Source organism: Capra hircus, chromosome 10 (genome assembly GCF_001704415.2).
Source record: "Capra hircus breed San Clemente chromosome 10, ASM170441v1, whole genome shotgun sequence".
Classification (NCBI taxonomy): Eukaryota; Metazoa; Chordata; class Mammalia; order Artiodactyla; family Bovidae; genus Capra; species Capra hircus.
In genome coordinates this window covers 76,560,443-76,583,400 of record NC_030817.1, presented here as the reverse complement: position 1 = coordinate 76,583,400, position 22,958 = coordinate 76,560,443, and the positions used below count along the sequence as shown (strand labels likewise).

The following is a 22,958-nucleotide window of genomic DNA, read 5'->3' as shown; positions in this document are numbered from 1 at the left end:
AGCAATGCCATCTTCTTTCTTCTCTCTTTTTGGCAATGTGGGTTGACTTCAGTTCAGTTCCGTTCAGTTCAGTTGTTCAGTCATGTCTGATTCTTTGCGACCCCATGGACTGTAGCACACGAGGCTTTCCTGTCCATCAACAACTCCCAAAGTTTACTCAAACTCATGTCCATTGAGTTGGTGATGCCACCCAACCATCTCATCCTCTGTCATCCCCTTTTCCTTCTGCCTTCAATCTTCCCCAGCATCAGGGTCTTTTCAAATGAGTCAGTTCTTCACATCAGGTGGCCAAAGTATTGGAGTTTCAGCTTCAGCATCAGTTCTTCCAATGAATATTCAGGACTGATTTCCTCTAGGATGGACTGGTTGGATCACCTTGTGGTCCAAGGGACTCTCAAGAGTCTTCTGCAACACCACAGTTCAAAAGCATCAATTCTTCAGTGCTCAGCTTTCTTTATAGTCCAACTCTCACATCCATACATGACTACTAGAAAAACCATAGCTTTGACTAGACGGACCTTTGTTTGCAAAGTAATGTCTCTGCTTTTTAATATGCTGTTTAGGTTTGTCATAACTTTTCTTCCAAGAAGGGTTGACTTGCAGGATCCCGATTCCTCCACCAAGGATCTAACCCATCCTCCCCACAATGAAAACTCAGAATCCCAACCACCGGACTACCAGGGAATCCCCTTGTTTCTTCTCTTCAAATGGGAAATAAGTCATCAGGGTTAGATGGGAACATGCTGGTATTTACAGAAACCCTGGTGCAGTTTAAGCCCTAGCTCATTATTCGCCTGAATAATGGGGAATTGGGCACCAATAGATTGGATAGGGGTTGTCTCAGGGAACATTGTAAATCCAACTACTCTCTAGTTCTTTGGGTGAATGAAGAGGGGGAGTAAAAAGACAAGAATTCTGGGCACCTGGGTATAGAGGACTTGAGAGATGATTCTAAGAAAAGATAAAATGGCCATCATGTTCCCATTCATTTCAAGAGTTCCCAGCACTGATGCCCTAAATCAAGCAGTGGCTCAAGGAGTGTAGGAGCTGGAGGGAGACACTACAAGGGCTCATGTGTGATGCTGCAAACTACAAAAGACCCATTTTATGTCTTCTAATAGCTCTTTTTCTGGGAAAAATCCCAAATTAAATTATTCTAAGAAGTTAAATGAGGGGCAGTAGTTTCTCTTCCGGAGAAGGCAATGGCAACCCACTCCAGTACTCTTGCCTGGAAAATCCCATGGACAGAGGAGCCTGGTGGGCTGCAGTCCATGGGGTTGCTAAGAGTCGGATGCGACTGAGCAACTTCACTTTCACTTTTCACTTTCATGCATTGGAGAAGGAAATGGCAACCCACTCCAGTGTTCGTGCCTGGAGAATCCCAGGGGCGGCGGAGCTGGTGGGCTGCCGTCTATGGGGTCGCACAAGTCGGACACGACTGACGCGACTTAGCAGCACCAGCAGCAGCTTCTCTTCAGTTTGCAGTTGCTTCACTACCGTTAGCTCGAAATAAAGTGAATGAAAGTGAAGTCGCTCAGTCGTGTCCGACTCTTTGCGACCTCATGGACTGTAGCCTACCAGGCTCCTCCGTCCATGGAATTTTCCAGGCAAGAGTACTGGAGTGGGTTGCCATTTCCTTCTCCAGGGGATCTTCCTGACCCAGGGATTGAACCCAGGTCTCCTGCATTGCAGGCAGACGCTTTACAGTCTGAGCCACCAGGGAAGCTCAAAATAACCCACATGCCAAAGCAGCATGTCTTATGAAGGACTCTTCTGAACCCCTAGTTTTTTAAACAGGTGGGCAATATAGCAGTGTATACATAAAATGTGCTAACAGAGTAAATCCTATGGATTCTCACCACACACACACACACACACACACACACACACACACACGAAAGGGTAACCACGTGAAGTGGTAAATTTGTTAACTTGATTATAGTGATCATCTCAGGATATATATGTAAACCAAATCACGGTGTACATCTGAAATATAAACAATATATGTCAGCTACAATTCAAATGCTTTCAGTTCAGTCCTTTCACACACACACACACACTCTCCTTCTTAAGTAGCTAATGTCTTTATACATCTCTGTTCCCCAATTTGTTTCTAAATATTCAAAGGGAGAATGCGTGAGAATTACCTTAAGAGGAATCATTCTCTCTGAAGCGGATGAAACAAAGCTTTCTGTGTCACAGTCACTAATATGATGGGCTTTAGTCTTGACCAGAGTTTATGAAGATATTAAAGTATGTGCATGTTTGTAAATTAGAGAAGAATTAAAAGAGGATAGGAGGAAAAATAATCTCACACACAAGAACACAGTCTTAAATATCTGGAATTGAAATTATCTTATTTTCTTTATTATAAGGAACATATGAAAAATCTTTCAGTCAGGAAGAGTGAAGGAGTCTTAATGATCTAGTACATTTTAATACTCTGACTTACTAGGGTGACTCAGGTTTGGGAAGGGGAAAAGAAAATGCCTTGTATCATTTCTTGATCTTATTAGATTCAAATACAGCTAGTTTGCCACATAATACAGATAGAGCTCTCACGTTGCAAGTATATATTTCCAACTTTTTAATGCTTCTCCCAAGAGCTGACTTTTAGGAATAACAAAAGCCATGTATTAAAACTTTCAAAACTCCTTGTGCTGAAGTGGGAAAAGCAAGTGGGATGAGTAGCTAGTTAAACTAGACTTTTGTCTTAGCTTTTCTACTAACTTTTTGGTCTTAGCAAATCCCTTAACTTTGAGCTTTTGTATACTGTAACACTAGGACCAGCATCCCAAGGGTTCCATGGTATTAGAAAGAGATAGCCTAGATGAAAGGACCTTGAAATTTTTGAAGTGCTATGTAATGACTAAATTTCAGATGATAAGATCAAAGATAGCAAAGCTGACCAATATTATAAAAGAAAGCATATTACAGAAGAGCCTAGATTCATTATAAGTTTGTGTCTCATCTTTCTCTGTCATGCAATGTGTATAAAGATGAAAAAAAGAATCAGGGGAGCTGGCCTGGGACAGCTCAAATTCTTACTCATTACTATTTAAGGAGTAAGTTAAGGGCCAGCTGCTGGGTCATAACCCCTGTTGAGTGGTATCTATTTGTCAAAGTGCACAGGCACTTCCGGGTTACCCTCACAGGCAATGACAACACGTCTGGTGCTGGCCTTGGCCCGGTATCTGCAGTTGGGAGCCCTGGAACTTCCGGTCTCTCTGCAGTCTGTGACCTTCACTACACCCTCATGGCAGTTCATCTGGCCATTCTTGCACTGAATGTTGGTGGTGCTGCAGATACTACGGATGTTCCAAAGATCTTCATGAATGAAAGTGTTGAAACGCTTGCACTGATGTGAAGTCATCTTCCGTCTTTGCATCATCAAGTTGCAGTAGCCGTCATTGCCTCCTGTTGTATCAGGGTCCACGTGTTGCCTCAGGAATCGTTGGTACATGCGATCCTGGCCATAGGAGGGCTGTACCAGCCCCAGCCCCAGCAGGGTCAGCAGCAAGAGCAGAAGAAAGGCCTGGGTCCTCTGGAGAGCCATCACTGCCTTGGAGATGCCTAGAGAAGACCAAGGGGCAAGAAAAATCATCCCAGATTCAATAGGAAGTGAGCAAACCCAAAGCAGCAAGGACAATTTTTGGAGCAACAGACAGGCCATTTTTCTAAGGGTTAGACCCAGCTGAGTTCCTAATTTGATACATACGGTTACTACTGTCCTTTGTTTTCAAAGATGCTGCTTCATGATGGTGGATCACACTGTGTGTGATTATAATGCTGATGAAGGACTTGCATCTTATTCCACCTACAGCCTCCCCTTAACAATAATGATCAGGATTAAACATAACTATCATTCATTTAAATGCCACCTTCTTAGTTCACAACCACGTTTTGCCTGTGCACAGAAAGACCCAAAGCTCTGTGTCACATTGCTGTGTCTGCTGCTGCAGATACGCGATATGGAGTTAGGAGGAGAGGGAAGTGAAGGAGTTGTGGGAAGCAGGGTGGAAGGAAGAAATGATGCTCGATTTACTCCTCACCCCAGGACCACTGCATACAACTTCTGAAGATATACTTAGCACTTGGGTAAGAGCTTCATCACCACAATGTACTTTGTGTTGTCTGTCCCAAAACGAATTGTGCACAATTCTGTCTCCTTTCTCTCATTTTGCTTCTTTGTGACCAACAACATGGTTTAACAACACGACTAGCTACAGAGAAGATTTTACTTTTCAAACAAGAGCATGGATGGCCTCAGTCACGGTAACCGACTGATACAGTAAGCAAGGAAAAATACTATGAACAGAGTTCAATGCAGACATCAATGGGTGCTTCTCAAAGTTCTACCTACAACAGAAAATGAAATGATCTCCAAATCCTTCCAACACACACTTTTTGGTTACAGCTTGCCCCAAAGTCTTTCTCCACTGAACACGACGATCTCAGTAAGAACCTCTTTTGATACAGCGGTCCCAAGGACCTAGTTCTGCCACATTAACTGTATGACCTTGGGAAAATTACTTAACCTCTGTCAGTATATTTCCTCAAAAGTAAAATAAGCATAAAGGTAATACCTACCTCTAAGAATGTTGTGAAGAAGGAATGATAAAATCAATGTAAAGTGCTTATAATGCCTAGCCTATGCTAAATGTTCAGTAGGGGTCAGCAATGATTATTTTTAGCATTTCCATTTTTTCTTGGTTTCCTTTGTTCTCTTCATTCTGCTAAAATAACAACTATACTGAATTGCACATATATAGACATCCTCCCTCTTATACTGTAGAGAACCTATATTCCCAAGACATTTGAAGGCTTTTTTGCAGCTGAAATATCTCAGCTACTAGGATTTATGCTGTGTACCTACACAAATGTTTCCTCTCCAAAGTGCATGGAATTTTCTTCCTTGCATGTCACCCTTTTTCAAAGGACTGGACAATTTTGAGTTCTTTTTCTCTTATCCTTGCAAAGTCAGCAAAACATAGTGGAATAGGATTTCAATTTCACAAATGATTGACCTAAGATAAAATGACTTGCCTGTGATTAACACTTCATTCTAAATAGCTTTTTGGTTGTGAGAGAACAGGAGATCAAGAGCAAAAAATACTAGGAAGGGCTGGCTACTCAGCTGCTACCTCCATCAGCAAGTGGAGAAGTGCCCTGTCTCATTGCCACATGATTTCCTTGGAAAGTGTCATTTGTTCTAACACCAGGGCTGAGTACGCGATAATAATGCTCTAAGCAGATGCTCGGAGATGTGAGGTTTAAAAAAAAATTTTATTTATTTATTTAGCTGTAGTTGTGGTGCAGTTCCAGAGCCCACTAATTAGTAGCTGTAGCTTGTGGGCTTAGATGCTCTGGGCCACGTGGGATCTTAGTTACCTGATCAAGGATCAAATCCCCATCTGTTGCATTGCAAGGTGAATCTATTAACCACTGGACCACCAGGGAAGTCCCTGGAGATGTGAGTTTTCACAACTATGATGTGATCAGTGTAGTAATGGTCCAAGCCTTTGACTTTCCCCATCGAGACCATAGGATTTCCCTGGTGGCTCAGTGGTAAAGAATCCGCCTATAATGCAGGAGATGCTGGTTCAGTCCCTGGATGGGGAAGATCCCCTGGAGAAGGAAATGGCTATGCATTCCAGAATTCTTCCAGAATTCATAGGATTCCCCGGAAATCCTATGGACAGAGGAGCCTGGAAGGCTATAGTCCATGGGGTTGCAGAAAAGTCGAACACCACTTAGCGACTAAACAACAACAATCAAGACCATAAGTGGACAGCATTGTAAGCAAAATAAAGTCAAAATTAAAAAAGACCATAAGTGGGCAAGAGTCTGCTTGGAAGCCCCCTTCACCTCAACAGATGGTACTGAGAAAGAGTTCTAGCAGTCTACTAAGCACTGGAAATTTCTTGCTTCCTAACGGCTTTTTTTTACTTTATAATAGTAAGACAAATTTTACAAAAGAGTTGTGGAAAATTCTTCTCCCTACTTTGGAGAGAAATGACAATGTTTTCGATTTTGAAATAGATGAAACCATGACCTACTCTTCCATCCCTTCCTCCAGAAATTGAATACTTTCTGTGAGGGCTCTGTGCGGTACCAGGACACTGGCCTCTAACCCAGGTGTTGAGGAAACAGGGCTTTTGGTCCATTTCAGGACATGCAGGCATCAGGGGAGGCCACCATGGGGAATACTGTGACCATGATAGTCATTCATAAGATGGCAAAAATAATGATGCATAATTGTAGTTTATTAACTACACTCTAAATAAGATATCCAGGTATCTGTTGATGAAATTAGGTAACACCAAACTCACAGATTAATTAGCATATTTTACAAAGACTGTCTGTTAACTTAAGCTTGTATTTACTTGAAGTGAAGTGAAGTGGCTCAGTCATGTCCAACTCTTTGTGACCCCATGGACTGTAGCCTACCAGGCTCTTCCATCCATGGGATTTTCAAGGCAAGAGTACCAGAGTGGGTTGCCATTTACTTCTTGAAACCATATCAAATTGAAGAATAAAGGATAAGCTTGGAATTTTTCTATGACCTCCCCAAGACCTCAGAGTTGCCAGGCATCAGTTGATAAAGGAAAAGATTAAAGAGAAAATAATGTAGTAATCAATTTTTTGATCTTTGTATGAAATAACCATGAGAATATCCTGGGAGTGTTCCATTCAAAGCAGTATCAAATTTCTTCCTGCTTAAGGGAAGAGGTGGCTACCCTGAATGGGTTTTGTTATTTATGCAGGATTTCAAATATGTGCATCTGTGTGTGAGAGAGAGAGAGGGAAAGAAAATGTAATTAATCTATTGGTATTTAGTCCCAAAGGGCTTCCCAGGTGGTGCAGTGTAAAGAATCTGCCTGCCAATGCAGAAGACACAAGAGATGTGGGTTCAATTCCTGGACTGGGAAGATCCCCTGGAGGAGGAAATGGCAACCCACTCCAGTATTCTTGCCTGGAAAATTTCATGGACAAAGGAGACTGGTGGGCTATAGTTCACAGGATCCCAAAGAATGGAATATGACTGGATGACTAACACACACACCCCTTCACAGAAAGGTAAATTCCATCCCCTGAATGCCTGAAAAGGAGCTGACTGATAAGGAAACAGGCATTGCTCTACCATCCAACTCTCTCAGGTGAACAGAGGAAATGCAGAAAGATCAATAGACCAAGAATCAGTGAGAAGACTTTGATTCTTACTGATTTGAGAGACTTTTTATTTATGAAGCATATTGTAAAGCTGAAAAGATCAGCAGCTCATTTTCTGGATTCTTATCAATGAATGTTGCTGCAGTGTAAGGGGAAAATGCAAGGAAGGAAGAGCAGAGCCAGCTCTGGGCTACTGGCGTGGAGCGATAAAGGACTCATCAAAGTGGACAGGCAAGCCATTTGCACAGCCGATAACAATGACTCTGTAGCCTGCTGTGGCTCTGTACCGGCATGGAGGCCAGGGGGAACCTCCTATATGCTTGCAGGTGGTGACCTGGAATTTAGACTTGCTTATTCTGAGATTGTCTCTGTAAGGTTGTCCATTCCTGTCGTCACAGATGGCCTTGATGTTATTACTGTTGCCATGAATAAAGGTGTTGGTATCTTTGCAAGGTCTGATCAGGTGTTGATTTTCCATCATGCTATTACAGTATCTGTCATTCCGGCCCCTTGGGTTGGCATCGAAGTGCTTGTTCAGGAAGTCTCTGTATCTGTAGTCATCTTGAGCCAGGGCCAGTGGGGTCAGACCCAGACCCAGCATGAAGACCAAAAACAGAGGGCTCAGGACCATCACCATCTCTTCCAACAAAGGCTCCTGCCAAGGGCAAAAGGAGATGCAGTAGGGCACGGAAGAGCATTGCCAAACTAGGCTAAAAGGACAGGGATTTGTTTTTATGATGGGGTGCCATGAATCAGGCATCCTCTGTCACTAGGTATATCTTTTTCTTTTCCTTTCCTCAGTGGTCTCATCTGTCTTGTCAATCGATTTCTTTGGAAAGTCAATTTAAAAGTTTCCTGAACACAACTTTCAAATGCAAACACTGTTTCCTATCCCTGAAGATCACTGAAAATTTACATTTCTATCAGTGGTAACATTAAAAAAATCCATTTAATTCATTTATTGACTGGGTACCAGACACCGTGCTAGGTCCTGGAACACAAAGACTGTTAAGACATACCAAGTGCCTCCCTAAAACAGGGTGCAGCACCCACGGGGAGATCAGCCAGAGGGAAGGGATCAGAGCACCAATATACAAAGATGAGACAATAAGATATACGCTGAGAGCTATGAAGATGAGGGACTTTCAGGGAACCTTGAGCCCAGGGAAGGGCGATCAGAGAGGATTGTTGACGATGGATCCCAGGGCAAGTCAATCCATCAGTCGATTATGAGGAGAGCAGTGAAAGCAGTTTCACCAGATAGTGAATGGAAGCAGAAGTAGAAGAACTGATTCCCCAAGAAGTAAGTGTTTCATGGCCAAATGTGGAGTTATTACTGTTTAGAAAGAACAGGGACAAGTATGGAAGAATCTGTGTCGTACTTGGGAGTGGGTCTGGGGTCAGCTGTTACAGAGAACTGGCAGAAGAGGAATTCAAGCTTACTCTTGAGAGCTTCTTGCACTGGGAACAGTTTGGATTATTCTCAGAGAATATTTTCCCTGAAGGCCTATGTGGACAGTTACACAGCAGGCAAATGGTATTATCATGTGGTTCAACAAATAAACAACAAAACACTTCAGACCTTTTCATTCAATAAAAGGCTTTATAATTTGCTGTACTGATTTCTTAACATCTTCCTCAAAAGAAGGGAGAGCTGCCATCATCACTCAGGAGCAGTCAACTAAAACTGTAAAGCTCACACATCCCGAGAATGGTGTGGCACAGACACTCAGCACAGCCAGAGAGTAAATACTGTGCTTCTGGCTGGGACATGATTTTAACTCAATGATAGAAAATTAAAAATAGAATCAGACAGGCATAATTTATAACAAAATAGAAAACAACCTTCTTATGAGCCACTAAGATTTTATTTCTTCTGAAAGTTGAGAACTGGAGCATTGCAAGGTGCCTATTGTTTATAGCAGGTAGTTTCTGACTATACCATCAGTTCTTTGGAGGAAAATTGAAAGAATAGGGCCTTTTTAAAAAACCACCATGGTCCTACTTCACATTTTACCAAAGATATGTGAATATCCTCATGTCTAACAATAAAAAGAACTTTCCAATGTTAATTGGAAACTGATTTTTATAACTTGGTTTTTCAAATTGTTTTCCAATGAGTAACTCATCCAATTTATAATTGGCTATGTTTTCTCGTCAATCATCACACATGCTGGAAATTCTTAGACTGGGATAAAAATCTGATCTTCAATTTATTTTTAAATGTGCTATAATCTTTATGAATCCTAAACTTAAATAGAAGTGGTATAGTGTCATGGATATTAAATTATTAATTTTTATACTGTGCTTTTCTTGTTGTAAGTCAATAAACATATTTTCACATTAAATATTTTTGTAGCCCTTAAAGAGGCCACTAAACCTGCAGTGATGCTAAACAATCCTGGGAGTACAACTGTAGATCTAGAAAGACAAAAGGATTCGGGATTCTGCTGCTTACATGGGAAGGCACGTCATAGGGTGAGCTTTCTAATCAGCATCTGACACTGATCTACCTCGTCTGTTTAATCGCTGTTCAGTCACTCAGTCATGTCTAACTCTTTGCAGCCCCATGGACTGCAGCATGCCAGGCTTCCCTGTCCTTTACCATCTCCTGGAGCTTGCTCAAATTCATGTCCATTGAGTTGGTGATGCCATCCAACTGTCTCATCTTCTGTCGTCTCCTTCTCCTCCTGCCTTCAATCTCCTTGCAGTCCAAGGGACTCTCAAGAGTCTTCTCCAACATCACAGTTCAAAAGAATCAATTCACTGGTGCTCAGCCTTCTTTATGGTCCCGAGCTCACATCCATACATGACTGCTGGAAAAACCACAGCTTTGACTGTACAGACCTTTTTCACCAATGTGATATCTCTGCTTTTTAATATGCTATCTAGGTTTGTCAGAGCTTTTCTTCCAAGGAGCAAGTGTGTTTTAATTTCATGGCTGCAGTCATCACACACAGTGATTTTGAGCCCAAGTAAATAAAGTCTGTCACTGTTTCCATTTTAAGTCTTCTGAACACAACTCCAGCCTCAGCTGATCTTTTCTATCCCTGAGGATCACTGAAAATGTACCTTTCTATCAGTTGTAACATTACAAAATCCATTCACACTCTTTAATTCAGTTATTAGCTAATTTAATAACAAACACCATATAAGTCCCTACTGGATACCAGATACCATGCTAGGTCCTGGAAGACAAAGACCATTAAGACACACCAAGTGCCTCCCTAATGCAGGATATAGCATCCATGGGGAGGGGATGGGAGCACCAGTTTACTGAGATGAGACAGTAAGATAGATGCTGAAAGCTATGAAGGAGAGGGACTTCTATGGAACCTCGAATCCCAGGGCAGGGGCGATCAGAGGATTGTTGAAGACAGATCCCAGGTGCTCAGATCAATCCATCAGTTGACTGTGAGGAGAGCAGCTGCACCCTGAGGTACTGAGGTGAAGGGAAGCAGACCTAATTCCCCAAGAAATAGGTGGTTCATGGCCAAAGGTGGAATTATTATATAAACTACCATACAGTTGTGCTCATTTCACATTCTAGCAAGTTATGCTCAAAATCTTTCAAGCTAGGCTTCAGCAGAATGTGGTCCTAGAACTTCCAGATGTACAAGCTGGGTTTCAAAGAAGCAGATGAACCAGAGATCATAACACTCTAATGACAGAAAGTGAAGAGGAACTAAAGAGCCTCTTATTGAACGTGAAAAAGCTAGCTTAAAACTCAGTGTTAAAAAGACTATGATCATGGCAACTGGTCTCATCACTTTACGCCAAATAGAAGGGGAAAACATGGAAGTAAGTGACAAATTTTAATTTTCTTGAACTCCAAAATCACTGCAGACAGTGACTGCAGCCATGAAATTAAAAGACACTTGCTTCATCCTCTAGCTCTTACGGAGGACTGGAGGAAGAGGAACTCAAGCTTATTCTTAGGAGCTTCTTGCACTGGGAACAAATAGGATTATTCTCAGAGGACATTTTTTAGTTTCCCTGAATACATACCTATGCTGATAAACCATAGGCAAATGGTATTACCATGTGGTAAAACAAGCAAACAAAATACCTTAGATCTCTTCATCAAATCAAAGGCTTTATAATTTCCTGTATTGATTTCTTAATATCTTCTTCAAAAGAAGAAAGCTGCTATCACCTCTCAAGAGCAGTCAACCCAAAATGTAAAACTCAAACATTTTAGGAATGGTGTGTCACAGACACTCAACACACCCAGAGAGCAAATACTGTGTTTCTTTCTGGGGCACAATTTTAACTCAATGACAGATAATTAAAAATAGAATTAAATAGGCATGCTGCTGCTGCTGCTGCTAAGTCGCTTCAGTCGTGTCCAACTCTGTGCGACCCCATAGACGGCAGCCCACCAGGCTCCACCGTTCCTGGGATTCTCCAGGCAAGAACACTGGATAGAATATAATAAAATAGATCACAAATTTCTTACAAGTCACTAAGACTTTATGTCTTCTGAAACGTGAGAACTGAAAGATATTTGTTGTTTGTAGCAGTTAGTTTCTGCTCTACCTTCAGTTCTTTGGGAAAAAATGTGACAAACAGGGCCTTTTTATAAACCACCATCGTTCTGCTCCACATCTCGCCAAATATATGCGAATGCCCTCACATCCAACAACAAAAATAACTTTCCACTGTAAATTGAAAACTGATTTTTATAATTTTTGTTTTTCAAATTGTTTTTCCATGAGTAACGCATTCATTTTATAATTGGCTATGATTTCTTGGCAATTATCACACATGCTGAGAAATTCTTAAATGGGACAAAGATTTGACCTTCAATTTATTTTTAACTGTACTATAATCTTTATGAATTCTAAATTTAAAAATAAATAGTATAGAGTCATGGATATTAAATTATTTTAATATTGTGCTTTTCTTATGTGTAAATCAATAAACATATTTTCATGTTAAATATTTTCATAGCCCTTAAAGAGACCACCAATTATAACACCAAACCTGTAGTGATGCTAAACAGTCCTGGGAGCACAACTGTGACTCTAGAAAGACAAAGGATTCAGGGTTCCGCTGGTTACATAGGAAGGCATGTTAGCCTACATAGGAAGGTTGAGCGAAATGATCTCTCTTTCTGATCAGCATCGGGCATTGATCTATCTTTGTCTGTTTTATCTTATCTATAGACAAATTTGGTATACTACCAAAGAATTACCAAATTATACCCTAAGATTCTTTGGTCACTCCTCAATACTGAAAGATAGAAATAGCCTCTGAAATGGTTTCCATTAGGCACATAAGAGTATCATTTGTAATAGAATCAGCAAAAGTAGTTTGAGGAGGTTAACAAGAAAGTGGTAGATGGCTGGGAGAGTCAAGCCTAAAAGAATGACACGCCGTCCTACAGGGCCACTGCTCTGCCACAGCTGCTGGGCTGCCTGCTCCCCACGCACCAAGCTCTCTACCTTTTCATGGTGTTTCAGTCTCCTGGGTGTGTTTTCTTTTTCTGCTTTTTTGGAAGACACTTTTCTTGAATTGTAATCAGTTAAGTCTCCTGCTTTGCAATGGACAAATATTGCCTTTTAATGTCAAAAGGAGTTGTAGAATGGCAGGCTGTCAAGGTTGGAAGTATCCTTCACTGTGAACAGAGATCAGAATCCCAGAGTTCAAAAATTTAGTAGAACCTGAGCTGGTAGTACCTGAAAGAGTCATTAGGTGGCAGTGATGGATAGGAATGTTGTCTCCCTTGCTTGGCGGTAACAGTGGGTCCCTGTAGGCAGAATCAGTATTGTACAGAGAATATTGCTGATCACAGAAGAGGGTGTGAGCTGGCAGGCCTGGCCACAGTCTCTGTCCAAACAGTCTATGCCTTAGATATTAAGACCAAGGACACCTCACTAGATATGAGTGTCAAAGCAAAACTCACAAAGCTCAGGATATCACAAATAAAGATTTAGCTGTCATCAGGTTTCATGCCTGCCATTCCCAAACCATTATTCATGAGATCTTAAGCAAACAATTACCTATTCACTTATAAATGTTTCTTGCATCACCACTCAGTCGTTACCGACTCTCTGTGACCGCATGGACAGCAGCCCAACAGGATCTTCTGTCCACAGCATTATTTCGGCAAGAATACTGGAGTAGGTTGCCATGCCCTCCTCCAGAATAAGTGTTTCCTACTGGCGCATAATCTACAACAGGGCAGACAGCATATTACCCACTTTGAATCATACTACATGCCTCACAGCACACCCGCAATATGTATTTTTTTTAATGACTGATTTCATTTTCCTCTCCAAACCTAAATTTGCTTATCTATAAAATGAGAGTTGCTCACTGTAAAAGTCTGAAATTCTGCAGTTCTCATTAAGGCATCAGGGAATGTTTCTAGTTTCATAGCAAATGTCCAGTGACCATGGAATTATAAAGATAAGTTTGTATGGATTTAGTTGGTGGCACAGCCATCAGCTGAAAGAAAGAGATGATAGGAAGATGTGAGCCCAGTCTCACTGGTATGTGTCTTCCCTTAAGGCTCAGGGTATAAGCCCAGCCCTCTTCACCTCTAGTTAAGGTGCTGACCCTACCTCAGGGCTTGGCACCCTAAAAAGGTACTTGTTTGTTGGGAGGTTAAGGCTTTCATGTTCCAGTCTGGGGAGGTAAAGGAATATCTTTATTTCTGATTTACAAAATTTGCAAAATTCATCCTGTAACAATTCAGCTGAAGTTTGCTTAGACTTATTGTAATTTTGACTCTCTGAGACATCCAGAAACGAAACCCCAACAAACACACTATGGCCACCTCTGTCTAACATCTGCTCCCCCACTTCACGCATTGTTTTCAGTTCTCACATGTTTGCAATTCTAAACTTCTGGAAACGAGAGGTAAAATGGAATTGGGAAAAAAACAAATAAGAGACAGAATGTTTGTGGCACAGAAGTGAATCTGCCTAGGCAAATGGTACAGAGCCTCACATTTGGTCAAGGATAGTCAGACTCATTTACATAGATCCTTCTAGACCCAAGCACGTAATTAGCAGTGGAATTTATTTCAAATGTTCTTTAGATTTTTATCCTGTGTCTCAAACCAATCCCTTGGTCTTCATAAAAATTAACATTCTCGTCCTCTCCAACAGGCAATATTTTGTATTCAAGGGAGCCATCAAACTTCATGTACCAGAGAATTACCCCCAACCTTTGATGATGAGTAATTATGGTCAGTGCACCTTCTTTTGATCTTGGGATGCGTTCCACTTCGCTTTCAAAGAGCACCCAAAACTTTCTTTCTTCCTTTTTTGCTGTACCACACAGCTTGTGGGATCCTAGTTCCCTGACAAGGAATTGAACCCATGCCTTTGGCAGTGAAAACACAGCATAGTCCTGCTTGGACTGCTAGGGAAAGCCTCCAAAATTTTCTTAAAGAAGTTAGCAGGGAAGTTTACAAGTAAACAGAGATTGGACTTCCCTGGTGATGCAGTGGCCAAAGCTCTACACTCCCATGCATGGGGCTGGGGCTTGATCCCAGGTCAGGGAACTAGATCCCTCAGGCCACAGCTAAGAGTACCAGTGCCGCAGCTAAAGATCCTGTATGCTGCAACAAGGATTGAAGATCCCTGTGCCACAGCTAACAGCTGGTGCAGCCAAATAAGTAAATAGATATTTAAGAAAAGAAAACTAAGAGCTGAAAATATGCTTTCTGTTTCTTTTCTTGTTCAGCGTCATACAAAACCTATATTGGGGAGGTAGAGGTGAGATGGGGCTCCAGATACCCTTCAGCAAACAGCTTTCCCCAGGCTTTGGGGATTTTATCACAATTTAGAAATCTGTCCTAGCCCTCCGCTTGCGCCCAGTGGCACTAATTTGCCTTTGTCTACATATAGGACATCCCCCAAAGAAATCTGTTTTCATTTTAAACTTTGGAATCCAATTCATTTTCTTCTGAGCTTGGGCCCAGAGGCTTTAAAATAGGGAAAAATAGTTTCATTAAAATAGGTGGATGGGTATAGTATATAAACAAAAAACAGACAAAGAAATAAAACAATGGATGACCCAGATGGAAGAATCTTACAAAAATCTGGAAGTTTCCCTCCAACTTCAGAGGGGTTCCAGCTATTTGTTCCTTGAGACGGGTTCCAGCCAAGTGAATCTGGAGGTCCCTCCTGGTTCTGATCACACAGTGATCAGATGAATAGGGTGGAGAGACCAGGTCTGAAAATTCCCAACCCTGACAGTGACACACAGCCCAAGGACACCGAGTTTGAACAAACAGTGAGAGTCACTCAGCTCTTCCCTGGGCATGATTCGGTCAACTATTAACCCACATTTGGATTACAGATTTGTTCTAGGAGGCAAAGTTTGACAAATGTGGCCTTTTGTCCCTGAGTTGGCTTTTTCTGACATCCCTGGTTCTTACTCCTGCACAAGACAGGACTGAGGTTTCATTGTTCCCATGCAATATCTGGATCCCAAAGATGTTGTTTCTTGGGCCAGCTCCAAAAACTGCCTTGTAGAAGCCTGCAGAGAAGATGGGGTCCCTCAGGAGGATGCTGCTCCACTGTACTTTCTGTTTACCCACAGAATTTGGTCTCATGAACAGGTGCTAAGTAGGTTTTATAGAACCGGGAAAGCACTTCCAGAGAAGGTTATGTGACAGCTGTCAGCACCCTGCACCTGGCCTCAACCTCCCATCTATTAACCTTCAGAAATATCCTTATCATATTCCTGGGCTTCTCTTTCCTTTCATCTTTACCTATCCACAAAAGACTGTGAGTGTCCAATCTTCCACTGTAAAATTGAATAACTCCACCATCAATGCAGGAGAAGACAATGGCAACCCACTCCAGTACTCTTGCCTGGAGAATCCCATGGACAGAGGAGCCTAGCAGGCTGCAGTCCATAGGGTCGCACAGAGTTGGATGCAACTTAGCAGCAGCAGCAATCCGTCCATAGAACTGACAATGCCAAAAGTGAGTTGGTGAATAATGAGTGATTACTTTTATTCTGGCACCCCACTCCAGTACACTTGCCTGGCAAATCCCATGGATGGAGTAGCCTGGTAGGCTGCAGTCCATGGGGTTGCTAAGAGTAGGACACGACTGAGCGACTTCACTTTCATGTACTGGAGAAGGAAATGGCAACCCACTCTAGTGTTCTTGCCTGGAGAATCCCAGGGACTGCGGAGCCTGGTGGGCTGCCGTCTATGGGGTTACACAGAGTCGGACACGACTGAAGTGACTTAGCAGTAGCAACTTTTATTCTAATTGTTTCTCTTTTCACCTTGGTACAATGAGGTGATGAAAACAGAAAATAAGATTTTGAAACAAAAAGAAAATTTTACTGTTTCATTAAAATGCATCTAAATGCTTGCTCAGTATGCCAGCAAATTTGGAAAACTCAGCAGTGGCCACTGGACTGGAAAAGGTCAGTTTTCATTCCAATCCCCAAAAAAGGCAATGCCAAAGAATGTTCAAACTACTGCACAATTGCACTCATCTCACAGGCTAGCAAAGTAATGCTCAACATTCTCCAAGCCAGGCTTCACAGAAGGTGAACTGTGAACTTCCAGATGTTCAAGCTGGATTTGCAAAAGGCAGAGGAACCAGAGATCAAATTGCCAACATCCGCTGGATCATTGAAAAAGCAAGAGAGTTCCAGAAAAACATCTACTTCTGCTTTATTGACTATGTCAAAGCCTTTGACTGTGTGGATCACAACAAACTGTGGAAAATTCTGAAAGAGATGGGAATACCAGACCACCTGACCTGCCTCCTGAGAAATCTGTTTGCAGGTCAAGAAGCAACAGTTAGAACTGGACATGGAACAACAGACTGGTTCCAAATCGGGAAAAGAGTATGTCAAGGCTGTATATTGTCACCCTGCTTAATTAACTTCTATGCAGAGTACATCATGTGAAATGCCACGCTTGATGAAGCACAAGCTGGAATCAAGATTGCTGGGAGAAATATCAATAACCTCAGATATGCAGAAGACACCACCTAATAGCAGAAAATGAGGAGGAACTAAAGAGTCTCCTGATGAAAGTGAAAGAGGAGAGTGAAAAAGCTGGCTTAAAACTCAATATTCAGAAAACTAAGATATGGCATCCAGTCCCATCACTTCATAGCAAATAGGTGGAGAAACAAAGGAAGCAGTGAGAAACTTTATTTTCTTGGGCTCCAAAATCACTGCAGATGGTGACTGTAGCCACGAAATTAAAAGACGCTTGCTCCTTGGAAGAAAAGCTATGACCAATCTAGATAGCATATTAAAAAGCAGAGACATTACTTTGCCAACAAAGGTCCATCTAGTCAAAGCTATGGTTTTTCCAGTAGTCATGCATGGATGTGAGAGTTGGACTGTGAAAAAAGTTGAGTGCCAAAGAATTGATCCTTTTGAACTGTAGTGTTGGAGAAGATTCTTGAGGGTCCCTTGGACTGCAAGGACATCAAACCAGTCCATCCTAAAGGAAATCAGGCTTGAATATTCTTTGGAAGGACTGATGCTGAAGCTAAAACTCCAGTACTTTAGCCACTTGATGGGAAGAACTGACTCATTTGAAAAGACCCCGAATCTGGGAAAGATTGAAGGCAGGAGGTGAAGGGGATGACAGAGGATGAGATGGTTGGATGGCATCACCGACACGATGGATATGAGTTTGAGTAAGCTTCAGGAATTGGTGACGGACAGGGAAGCCTGGTGTGCTGCAGGCCATGGGGTCTCAAAGAGTCGGACACAACCGAGCAACTGAACTGAAATGCTTACTCAAGATACCTACAATGAGAAGCTACAGTTAACCTTCCATATCCAGTTTCCCCATCCTCAGACTCAACCAACTATGGACTGAAAATATTTGAAAAAAAAAAATTCTAGAGAGTTCTAAAAAGCAAAATTTTAAATTCACTGTGTCCCAGCAACTGTTTACATAGTATTTACATTGTATTAAGTATTATAAGTAATCTAGAGATCATTTAGGAGAAGGCAATGGCACCCCACTCCAGTACTCTTGCCTGGAAAATCCCATGGATGGAGGAGCCTGGAAGGCTGCAGTCCATGGGGTTGCTAAGAGTCGGACACGACTTAGTGACTTCACTTTCACTTTTCACTTTCATGCATTGGAGAAGGAAATGGCAACCCACTCCAGTGTTCTTGCCTGGAGAATCCCAGGGACACGGGAGCCTGGTGAGCTGCTGTCTGTGGGGTCGCCTAGAGTTGGATACGACTGACGTGACTTAGCAGCAGCAGAGATCATTTAAAGTATAGGGAGGATGTGTGCAGATTATATATTAGTACAAATACTATGTCATTTTATATAAGGGGCTTGAGCATCGGGTTTAGGTTCCTTGGCAAGTCTTGGAACTAATTCCTGTTGAATACCGAAGGACTACCCATAATCTATGATTAATGAATGCTATATCTTTTTGTCAGTAACTTCAACAAATGGGAAGCGCCATGGTGGCTCAAACCGCAAAGTGTCTGCCTGCAATGTGTGAGACCCGGTTCGATCCCCGTGTTGGCAAGATTCCCCTGGAGAGGGAAATGGCAATCCACTCCAGTACTCTTGCCTGGAAAATCCCATGGATGGGGGAGCCTGGTAGGCTACAGTTCACGGGGTCGCAAAGAGTCGGACACGACTAAGTGACTTCACTTACCTTACCTTCAACAGATGGGAAGCAATTGCACTGCCAATTGAGAAACATGCTCGTATATTTAAAAAATGTTCCGACAGCTTGCACTTAAAGCCATCCCCTTATTTTGAAATGCTTTTCACTCTCTCCTTCAAACCAATAGTTCCCCTGCACAAAGACACAGGAAGCACGGGTTCTCCTTCTGTGGACTTAGTGCTAGTGTACTTTTCCCTTCAGACAGAGCACACAGGTTTAGTTCTGTCCCCAAGGCTAATTATAAAAGCAGGTGATGGAGGGAAGGGATTAATCTATCAATCCCTTCATAACAAAAAATTTTAGGTCTAGAAGTGTGAAACTTCTTTAGTAACAGAAGTCAATGGTTAAAGGAGGATGAAGCCCACATGGAAATAAGGATCACTCTTCTACCTCCAGGAAGCAGAAAACACTATTGACTGAGGGAGAATGGGGACAAAGTCCTACTGGCCTACCTGTATTTCCAAATAAAAACAAACGTCAAACATTCAGTTTTCAACAGACTCTGGGTGTTGTGCCCATTTGCTCTTTCCCAGTTGGAGAAGGAAATGGCAACCCACTCCAGTGTTCTTGCCTGGAGAATCCCAGGGATGGGGGAGCCTGGTGGGCTGCCATCTATGGGGTTGCACAGAGTCAGACATGACTGAAGCGACTTAGCAGCAGCAGCAGCTCTTTCCCAGGTATTTCAATGTGTTCTGAGAATAGCTGACAGAGACTGTTTGCTCAAATACAGATTCAGTAAACACTAAAGAGGGGTTTCACCAGCCTGCTGGGGTCCACTTTCTCAGCCATCTAGTTTATGAATCATGCTGGCAAATGCTTCTAACAGTAACTGGGTAAACCTCTTAGCTTTGACTGCTTATACACTCACATCTGCTCTTTTAACAATAGCCAGAGCCATTCCTCTTTTTCTAGAATGATTTTCCCAGGCCAAACTAGTTTGGCTCAAAAGAGGATGTTGAGGGTAGGGAGGGTCAGTTATGGAAAGTTACCAGGAAAAGCACGATAAACAAAAGTAGGGTTGTTATGCAACTTAAGTCTTTGCCTTCTCCAGTTGGCAAGAGTTTGTAGAGATTTGGTCATCATCTTCTGGGTACAGCAAGGGAGACATTCTTAGAAATGGAGGTTTCCCTTATAAATGTAAATGTTTCTTGTTACAAAAAGGTAACTCCTACTAGGTTTTCAGGATTTTCTCCTTGTCTACTGTTTTTTAGAAAACAACCAAGTTAAAATAATATGCCAAAGAGACATTTTGGGGTGGCAAATTCTGCTCCCCTACAGCTCACTTGAGATTTCCCCAGGCCCCCAAACACTGCTGAAAATCGCTTTTACTGTCCTTCCTAAATAAGCCTGTGTCGTTATCATTTGGTGTGCTGTCACAGAGTAAGAAAGCTGAGGATCCCAAGGTTCCACTAAGAAAGTTTAGATAAGAGGTTGCTGGCGAAGTGTCTCAAAGAATTTCACAACTCAGGCTGAAGGTGGGTTAAGGGGGAGAAGACAGAGGAGGAAAGGAAAACACGAGTTCCCAAATGTCAGTTATGGTTGCAAAATCTTGACAAGTTATGGTTCGTAAATCTGGCGATCATCCAGTTTTCCTGAGGAAGTGTAGCCCTCCTCGGATTTCCCTTCCAGTCACCAATTCTGCGGTCACGCTTAGAGCCTATGTTCTAGGCAACAGGCATTTCATGCTGGCGGCTCTACTCAGCTGCAGAGAATAAGCAGCGGAGTAGGAATGTGGGCTGGAAGAGGGCAAGGCAACCCACTCCAGTATTCTTGCCTGGAGAATCCCAGTCAGAGGAGCGGGGTGGGTCACAGTCCGTGGGGTGGCAGAGTCGGACACGACGGAGAGGCTAAGCACAGGACAGTGGGACCCCTAACTGTAGAAGAACGGAACGTTTACCTTCCTTCCCATTCCTCAGCCCCTCCAGGCCGCAAACGCCTCCCCACAGAACTCCGTACTGTCCCTGCTGAAAAGGGACTCCCTCGCCCAAATTCCCGGATAAAGCTACCAAAAAAGGAGGAGAAGAGGAGGAGATGAAGGAGCGGGAGTGTGAGCCTACCTCGGCCTCGGAACAAGTCTGCAGAAATGGGCAAGACGGTGGAAACTGAAGTTTTTCTCACCCGCTTCTTCTTCCCTGCAAGGACGACGTCGAGTCGGGAGAAGATGCAGACAGGTGGAGAAGGGTCGGGGTGCGAGGCTTTTTGTAGTTGGGACAGCGCCCCACTTCCACGAGGCGCTTCCCGCCAGGACCCGCCTCCAAAGCAGGCGTCAGAGCAACCCCCGTTCTAGGCGGAACTGGTGGTTTTCTGCCTGGGCTGAGGTTGAGCTTGGAGGTCCGAGCCCGACGCTCACTGGCCAAGAGGACACGGGCTGAGGGGGCCTGCAGACCCCTGGCCTCTGCTCCAGGGAGCAAGGCTGCCTCTCCGAGGCGTCTGCTGGCGAGAGTCCAGTAAGCCAGGCAGTTTGACCCCGCACACATAACCAGGTCCAGCTACCATATGTTCGATCAGTGTACATCTTTTGTAAAACAGTTCGGAACGCGGGAAAATTTGCACAGAACAGAGCTTTTTTCAGCAATTAGCAAAGGTGGGGTGGAGAGGGGAAAAAAGGAATTGGGCTCGTCCGGGATTTGAACCCGGGACCTCTCGCACCCAAAGCGAGAATCATACCCCTAGACCAACGAGCCACCGTAAGAAAAAGATGCAGAGGTTGTCTCTGCATCTTACTTCTCCGTCAGCAATTGGCTGCCTGGTTGCTCTGAACTTCTATTTTCTGTGTAGACGTTTACCTTTGATTTTGCTTTGCTGTTCATTATGAAGTATCACGTCTGACTCTGACCTCACTTATCCTCCTCCATCCGCGTCCTGGACCCCTTCAGATGCCAGATGGGGTGAGGAGAGGCAGCTTTTCAAGACGTCAGTCCCCGTGTCTGAACTCCAAGACCCTCCCTGAGGAGTCTCTTTGAGTTCCAGACTGGAGGGAACCTGGAGAGAACCGAGTTGCAGCCTGAGGGCCTGAGCTGGGGTCGATTGCAAGACTGTAGGGTCCTAAACACCAGGACAGATGCCCAGGATGTGTATCTGTCCGGCTGCTTCTACTTCGCAAGAGTGTAAAATCCTGGGGGCAGGAATGACGGGCATCAAAATACGGGTAGCCAGCATTTTGATCTGTTGGAGGTGAACCAGTCTGGGGCGTGCTCTTAAAGATCAGACTCCCGACGTTTCCTTGAATGAGAATCAAATGTTCCATTTCCCCACCTTTGCTTAAGTTATTTCCACAGTTTGAAATTCTCTTTCCCAGTCACATCCCAATTTACGTCTAAGCCTAGTCCTCCTTCCTGCTCCAGCTCAAAAAAAATTTTTTTGGTTGTTGTTGTTGGAACTAAAAATCTGTTAACAGCTGAATAAATTAAAAGGCTCTCCTCACTGAGTGGATATGTGCGTGTAGAGTGAATGACGGTCTTAGGGGGTTGTCCCGCAAATTAGAGCTCTAAGGACCGCAGAATATAATACATATTCAGTACCAACGAGTGGTGTTGGATCTTCAATTTTTGAACCTCAGGCGGCAACCTAAATTCAGTTAGACCATCTAACTCACAAGTTCTTCAGATGGTTGGAAGAGTTAGTGCTCACTTCCCCTTTTCTGAAAACCGTACCCAACAGGACCATTCTCAAGATAACAAAACCATCTTTGTAACGGGGTAAGGTCTGGAGAAAAATGCCCTAGAACACTTAAAACGATGTGAGAAATTGGGAGAGCAAGGCTCACCAAATGGTTGCAACCCCCAAAATATTCCTCTTTTCCTTCGAGCCGGAGTCGAACCAGCGACCTAAGGATGTCCATACTTGAAAGCACTACAGTCCTCCGCTCTACCAGCTGAGCTATCGAAGGAAGCACGAGTGAAAAGCACATTGATAAACAGAGGTTCTGGCACAATAGCCTACTAGCTGCCAGTGTGTGGATACCACGTAGCCGACCATCTTAGGAGAAAGCCCTTCATCCACACTTGTACGGACAACCCCTCTAGAGCTGGATTCTCCTGCTTCAGAGAGGGGCTTTCAAGCAGGCCTAATCTGTGAGCTTTTCACTGGCGTACCTAGAGCCTGTGGATCTCCAGGCCACCCCAAGCCGTGGCGATCTGCTGG

The 22,958-nt window shown here is 43.2% G+C and overlaps 3 protein-coding genes and 2 non-coding genes across 5 annotated transcripts in view; all 5 read right to left on the bottom strand.

Moving 5' to 3' along the window:
- Positions 1 to 20,901, bottom strand: part of RNASE6 (ribonuclease A family member k6) — a 37,869-nt gene extending 16,968 nt beyond the window's left edge. The window contains exon 1 of the mRNA XM_018054515.1: positions 20,873 to 20,901. The gene's annotated coding sequence lies outside the window, so the exon portion shown is untranslated. The remainder of the gene's footprint in view (positions 1 to 20,872) is intronic.
- Positions 2,340 to 21,239, bottom strand: LOC102176126 (ribonuclease 4). Its single transcript, XM_005685399.3, has 2 exons — positions 20,873 to 21,239; positions 2,340 to 3,573 (listed from the first exon to the last, which is right to left on the bottom strand). The coding sequence occupies exon 2, from the start codon at positions 3,554 to 3,556 to the stop codon at positions 3,113 to 3,115; it is 444 nt and encodes a 147-aa protein (XP_005685456.1). The 5' UTR covers positions 3,557 to 3,573; positions 20,873 to 21,239; the 3' UTR covers positions 2,340 to 3,112.
- Positions 7,218 to 21,239, bottom strand: LOC106502530 (angiogenin-1-like). The gene is made up of 2 exons (XM_018054516.1): positions 20,873 to 21,239; positions 7,218 to 7,828 (listed from the first exon to the last, which is right to left on the bottom strand). The coding sequence occupies exon 2, from the start codon at positions 7,808 to 7,810 to the stop codon at positions 7,364 to 7,366; it is 447 nt and encodes a 148-aa protein (XP_017910005.1). The 5' UTR covers positions 7,811 to 7,828; positions 20,873 to 21,239; the 3' UTR covers positions 7,218 to 7,363.
- Positions 21,428 to 21,499, bottom strand: TRNAP-UGG. The gene has a single exon. It is a non-coding gene; the product is annotated as a tRNA-Pro (tRNA).
- TRNAY-GUA lies at positions 22,615 to 22,704 on the bottom strand. The gene is given in 2 exon segments: positions 22,615 to 22,650; positions 22,668 to 22,704. It is a non-coding gene; the product is annotated as a tRNA-Tyr (tRNA).

Bases quoted from the DNA above. Each gene is read 5' to 3' on its own strand.
- LOC106502530 (XM_018054516.1), bottom strand. From the start codon at position 7,810: ATGGTGATGGTCCTGAGCCCTCTGTTTTTGGTCTTCATGCTGGGTCTG.
- LOC102176126 (XM_005685399.3), bottom strand. From the start codon at position 3,556: ATGGCTCTCCAGAGGACCCAGGCCTTTCTTCTGCTCTTGCTGCTGACC.